The 6,466-nt window shown below is 38.3% G+C and overlaps 1 protein-coding gene across 1 annotated transcript; it reads left to right on the top strand.

The window, feature by feature from the left end:
• The first annotated feature begins 1,107 nt into the window (after positions 1–1,107).
• LOC135472187 (uncharacterized) lies at positions 1,108–3,453 on the top strand. The gene is made up of 5 exons (XM_064751565.1): positions 1,108–1,146; positions 1,345–1,583; positions 2,127–2,226; positions 2,800–2,984; positions 3,187–3,453. The coding sequence occupies exons 2-5, from the start codon at positions 1,353–1,355 to the stop codon at positions 3,337–3,339; spliced, it is 669 nt and encodes a 222-aa protein (XP_064607635.1). The 5' UTR covers positions 1,108–1,146; positions 1,345–1,352; the 3' UTR covers positions 3,340–3,453.
• Positions 3,454–6,466: the final 3,013 nt, after the last annotated feature.

Below are 6,466 nucleotides of genomic sequence, written 5' to 3'. Positions count from 1 at the left end.
GTGTTTTCTGCACGACATTCATCACCAAAGATTATTTAGATTACGGTACAATGAAGGACGGTATATACCATCATGTAAATATGGGGGAAAATAAACGAAGTGATCAGGGCTAGATTAAACCTGAGCCTCTTTGGAGTGAACCACTACATGTCCCTCGCCAGTCACCTGACAATTATCCTCACTTAAAGCCGCAGCCCAACCAGAAATAGCTGGATTCGAACCCACAACCTTACTGCTCAGGTACATATCTAGACTCTTTCCGTATTATATTGCATTTGGACATTTGGGACTATTATATGATATAATACTACTAGATCTCGCAATAGATAGGCCTATCTGGTCAGGCATCTAATGTCAAAAATGTCAATTTGGCTATACATATAGAACATTATTTGCAAGGGAGAGAGCTTAGAAAACAGGGCCATATTACAACTGCTTTAATATGAGACTTTTCTTTGATATTGTAAAGATAAAATGCAAAAGATTTGCCCAACATTTGAGAAATAATGAGCTATTTTGATGATTATTGTTTGCATATATTTCTTTAGAAGCATTTTGAAGCTCAAGATCTTTTATTCTTTCTTGTCTTATTTGAATTTTAGTTGCTGGAAAGTAGTTAAGTAACTTAATTTGATGGTTACATGTTGTAATTTTTTTCTGAGATTATAGGGCTAATATAAATGTTACATGAATAAAAACAGAATATTATAAAAAATATAATATCAACTAATCTACACGTTTTATATTACGGTATTGTAAAATGCATCGATTGCTTGTAAAGTTTATAACATGAATGTTATAACAAAGAAAAAGAATGTAGAGCTCGAGAGGTTATAGGGAGGCAACAGAGTTAGAAATCTCTCATCCGGTTGGTTATTATTAGCCTGTATAGCAAACGCTATGTGTGCACAACAACAACAGCTGTACACTCTATAGGTGTACACATTGCCCTCGTCATAGATGCCAGCGCGTCCCTCGTGTCCTGTAAGGTCGCTATGGAGATGTAACAGTTCCGGTTCCTGTCATTGGCTGATGCCATTGCCACGAATCCTTCAAACTTAGAATATAAGCAGGTGTTTGTTTCACAGTTTTCATTCAGACTCTGCGATCAGCTACTTAGGATATACCATTCATTGCACTCTTAAGGTGAGATTATATTATATGTATACAAATTACGTTTTCTTTGCCTAACATTTGAAGGTATCTCAAAGTCTATGAATGAATAAAAATAGTTAGAATATTTTTATTGCTGATATTGTTTTAGGGTGAAACGCAGGGATATAGACTTTGATAGATCTTTCCTAGCAACGAGCATATTTTATTGTCCATGCTTCTTGTCTGCAGACACCATCATGGCGGCGTTACTGTTGTTGGCCTTGGCCTCCGTTATTTCCATGGGATACTGTGATAACTACACCGTCACAAAAGAAGCCTGGTTTGACATTGAAATCCGGGATTTTGACGGACCCGGAGAGGATTACAGGGGAAGATTTGTGATCGGACTTTTCGGAGAAACCACACCAATGACAGTCATGAACTTCGCCTCCATCACAAACGGATTTGAAAGAACAACAAAATCGGGGGTGAGTTAAAATTACACGGTATCTGACCTTTTATCTTAATGTGGATAGTTTTTTGCGCTTCGTCGATCCATGTGGTGGTGCTATATAACGATATCACTATTTCTGATTTTAAATTTGCGCCTTGTAGAGAACATGTTTCCATTAAATCGTGATTTTTGGATAGTATTTGGACCAACAGTAAGCTGTTCTGGCAACATCTCACGTCCGACATTCGAATACCACAGGTAAATCATAAATGGGTGCACCGTATGTACTTCTTTGAAGATCAAAATTCTCTCGGGTAACCAGCTGTAATCTTACCATGGATATTATTTATTTAAAGTTTTAATTCACCTAACAGGATACAGTATTAAAATCAAAAAGTAAAACTGGGGAGCATAGTCAACCTTCCATTGTTATCTACAATCACTTTATACAAATGGTATGGGTGACATGTATTGTATCAAGCACATACTGTGTGATTGTCCATCTTTTCGGGCCTTTAAGGCACTGGATCAACTTCTCAGAGCATAAAGTATATTTTCTCAATTTCATATTTTACAGAGAAAAGAGAAACTAACCTACAAGAGCACGAACTTCCACCGAGTTATTCCCGACTTTCTCATCCAGGGGGGAGATATCACGGTTGGGGATGGAACAGGAGGTATGTATTGGATGGTTGGTGTGAGTTCGGAAACGGTTGTAATGCACAAAATTGCATTATAAGTTAAACCAGGCTTAGATCGTATTTAGTCTTGACCTAATGCAAAACTAATGGCACTTTAGTCCAGCCTAAAATTACTCCTGGATTTAATTGCTGATACGCTTGTGAACAATTGGGTCCAGGGCATCATGTACATCGTTTCAGATATAGAGCAATGATCGGCGCTCATAACGTACATTGCTGGCAAAGTAACTGACGGACACAAGGAGAGGTGCTGGACGTTTTAAACTGTAATTCCTCTGAATTATAAGTTATCATGCTCGTAAAAAGCTTTTTATGCATGCTTACACAAGTTTAAACGTCCACCATTTTGAATTTTGATCACAAGAGATTAAAGAAGTAGGTCAGTTGATTGTAGTATATGATTGGTTAAAAATCATGAATGAACAACAGTGGACCAATCACAGGGTGTGTGGAAAGGAATATCATCCCTTTAAAACCCGTCACTAGAATTTTTCTGTTATTTCTTCCTTTTCAACGATAGGTTGCTGTGATCTTTTTTTTCGTATACAGGTCAGAGCATTTATGGCTCCAAATTTGTTGACGAGAACTTCATCCTGAGTCACAAAGCCGCTGGTTACGTATCCATGGCAAACCACGGACAAGACACAAACGGTTCTCAGTTCTTCATCATGTTGACAAAGGCCAGATGGTTGGACAATAAGCACGTCGTGTTCGGCAAGGTCGTCAAGGGAATGGTAAGTAAAATCGCAGCTTTTTGATGATGTGCCGTATTTTACGAAATTGATATAGTTCCCTGTATGTTAAAACAGATGGATGAAAGACATTTGTCTGTTTGGGATCATTTAGCCTTTTCACTCGAACACACATTTCCGTCTTCTTTGATCACTGCTACCAATGCGTAGTTAATATCTACAGTATCCGTATTTTCTGTTGTAGGATACCGTCAATGCTATTGGAAATGTCAAGACAGACGATACCGCCAGACCCAAGAACCGAGTTAAGATTGTTGACTGTGGATGTGAAGACGTCAAGAAGTACACCCTGACAGAGGCTGAGGCAAAGTCTGACGAGGACCTTGACCGAGAATAGATTACACAATTCATTTCAATTCACTGACACAATTTATCAGTTCACGTACATCATATTCATTTTTCACTTGAGGCTTGTATTACAGTATGGAGCATGAAATTTTTTAGTAAATAAATTCTGAATTCGCTTTTTATGTAAAGGTTTTATTTTGTTTTATTTATTGATTTCTAACTATCATGTGTAGCTTCCAAATTTCTGCATGAAATGCGGAACTTCCCATTTTTTTATGGTTTTGGTGGGTTGGTGATTCCTTCGATCAATCTGTGATGTGACTTTGTGGAAGAGATTGGCTGGCTGATTGATGGAAGGACTGACCTGACTTGATGGGTGCTTTATATCGTATACTCACGACCGATACCGGTAAAGGAAGTGTGCCGTTTGTAAAGTGCGTGACATCAAACCATGATGTGCGGGTTCAACATCGGCCTCGGGGGCCTCCCTGGCCTCCGTGGGGTTAGCACGCCAGCGCGACGCAATGACCCAGGAGCCTCTCACCAATGCCGCCGCTGTGAGTTCAAGTCCAGTTCATGCTGGCTTCATCTCCGGTCGTACGTGGGAAGGTCTGGCGGAAACCTGCGGATGGTCGGAAACCTCCCCCGGGTTCTACCCGGTTTCCTGTCATCATAGCGCTAGCTGTCGTCGTATAAGTGAAATATTCTTGAGCACGGCGTAAAACCCCGTGCTCAAGAATAATTAAATAAATAAATTAACGCTGTTACAATCTTTACAGCGATACCCGTGGCGAAACATCAAGGACCAATTGAATGTCAAATGAGAGAAAACAATAAATGCAACGTTTTCACTTTGTGCCACGTTATATTTCCTTTTGTGACAGAACTACGCCGTTTTTGCCAGAAATAACATCTAAGAAAGTAATTAAATTACACAAATAAAAGCATAACATGTGTTGTGACTAGGTTGTATACCTATGTTCTAAATGGTAAAAAAAAACAAGATCAGCATTTTGTAGGGTGGAAAAATGAAGGCAAATCATACAACTTCTAATTAGTTGTTTATGAAGAAGAAAGGAAAGAGAAATTTTAATTAGTCTATGACAACAATTTGTCATAGCTATGTATTCCTGTAGCGGAATTCCACACACTTTGCATACTCTCCCTTAACTGCACGCATAATACAGAATAAACTGAGAAAATGCTTTCGCTACGGGTTCGCACTGACTTTAATCTTTGTATGAATGTCTATACAGCACCGCCATAATAGCATTCAAGAGAGCGTTGATTTACATCAACTGCAAACTGCAAACCAGACCTGCCCGAAAGAAAAGTAAACTTGAGGACACAAAACGTGTCACCAACAAAGATGTTGCTATAAACATCAGTGACTGTTGATCAGGATGACATTATGTCAGCAGAAACATTGTACATTTGGCCAATATGTGTTGGTCACGTTAAGCAAATAACCTGATGCTAACATGAAACCCCAAAAGGATTACTGAATCAGATGGAAATCGATGTTGACGATTCGGGACTCTAAATCCTTGAAATATCATTCCTGACTGTAATCGTTTGTCTGAATGATGTATCGTTTATGTGAAGAGCAGGCTTGATGAAGTTACCTGTTGGACGCTTCTGTGCTACACAAGCCATTGGTGGAGAAAGGTCCCAATATAAGTTTCCTCAATAAGAAAATAAGAATTTCCGCGTGAAGCTTATAGCTAAAGCATTTTCCAGCGGGAAGTTTTGTATGCACAAGATGGCTGTTGTCTTTCGGAGAGAGTAAATGCCTGCTGCTATTGTAGCTGTTTCTTTCTGTTGCTGTTCTTTTACTTTATATTTTCTACAAACCAACATGTTGTCTGTGCACCTGCGCATCACGTGTCTACTGGGTCCTCCTGCTGTTGGTAATCCAGCCAACCAAGTCAAAATCTCAGGCAATGGCTTAACGCCGCTGATCTACAATATTCTTACTGCTAAAGATTTCGTTAACCGTTTAGAGACTATATTGGCCCTAGGCCTACTAGGTCACATACAGAAAGTGTTATGTATAGTAATGGTTTGTATGTTTAATTTAGAGGAATCAAGAGGAAAGCTTTTTATCAATTTTAAATCTATATTTTCAATATTACATGAACATGCACTTCTGACATTCAGATGGAACTTTTGAAAACCTAAATAAACCTTTAAAAATATTCTTCTTTCTTTGATTTCCTATCTTGTATACATGTCATAAAAAGTTGTATAGAAGGCAAAGTTTTTAAAACTAACTGGGACAGCAACACATAAGAAGATGACACCTAAGAATACCATAATGCTTGTATGATTTTGAGTTACGAAGTATTTGATTCATGCATTTAATGTCCTTCTTCATCAAGGCTGTTATACCATACAACAAGATTTCTCGCATCAAAAGCATATAAAATAGTATATTTTCAATTGGTACCCTATTGTACGCCAAGCTTTATCGTGAATCATATAGACTTATAGACCAGCATGACGCAATTCTTATTGGTGAAGAGTACAGCATGAATAAATTTGTGAGATACGCCACTTTTTTTACATTGTGAAACAAAACATCGTATTATCAGTAAAATCTTCAGGAAATTCTGATTTTGCAAATGACGGTATCGAGAATGGAATGAACTAACACTGATGTTTATATGTTTCACTTATTTCTCTTAAAATGCCTTCGAAAAGATGTAACTCACATAACGACGAATAGCTTGAAAAACCATGACAAAAATGAAAAAATACTCAACTGAGGTTGAACCCCACACTACGAGTGGTCCTGAAAATCCCCACAGTTTCTCCCCATATTAGAGTCCCATCTGGTTTGCCTTAGCTCAGTTCAGTTTGAGAGAGGTTGAGGACAGAGTGCATGTAGCTGAGACGAAATGTCAAGAGACTATTAAGATAAAAAATTTTGTCTAAATAGTTAGAGGGAATAGGCGGTGTTATGTGTTGTTTTCCTTACAAAAGATCCCAGCCATGGCGTACGGTTTCGTAGTTACTTTTCTGTGCGGCATCCTAAAGCCTTCCTCTTCCTTACGGGCATGTAAGGTCTAGACCTGAAAAAACTGGAAACCACGACATTTCTTTAACAGTTGAATTTTGTCTAATAAGAGTTACATTTTTGGGTCTGGTAATGACTCAAGATACTTGTATGAATA

This window comes from Liolophura sinensis, chromosome 8, assembly GCF_032854445.1.
Source record: "Liolophura sinensis isolate JHLJ2023 chromosome 8, CUHK_Ljap_v2, whole genome shotgun sequence".
NCBI classification, from domain to species: domain Eukaryota; kingdom Metazoa; phylum Mollusca; class Polyplacophora; order Chitonida; family Chitonidae; genus Liolophura; species Liolophura sinensis.
Note: the sequence above shows the minus strand (reverse complement) of the source record. Positions and strands in the feature narration are given on the sequence as shown.

Excerpts from the sequence above, each read along its gene's own strand:
- LOC135472187 (XM_064751565.1), top strand. The coding sequence starts at position 1,353 with ATGGCGGCGTTACTGTTGTTGGCCTTGGCCTCCGTTATTTCCATGGGA. Across the intron at positions 1,584-2,126 it reads AAAGAACAACAAAATCGGGG|AGAAAAGAGAAACTAACCTA; the intron begins GTGAGTTAAAAT and ends CATATTTTACAG. Across the intron at positions 2,985-3,186 it reads GCAAGGTCGTCAAGGGAATG|GATACCGTCAATGCTATTGG; the intron begins GTAAGTAAAATC and ends TTTCTGTTGTAG.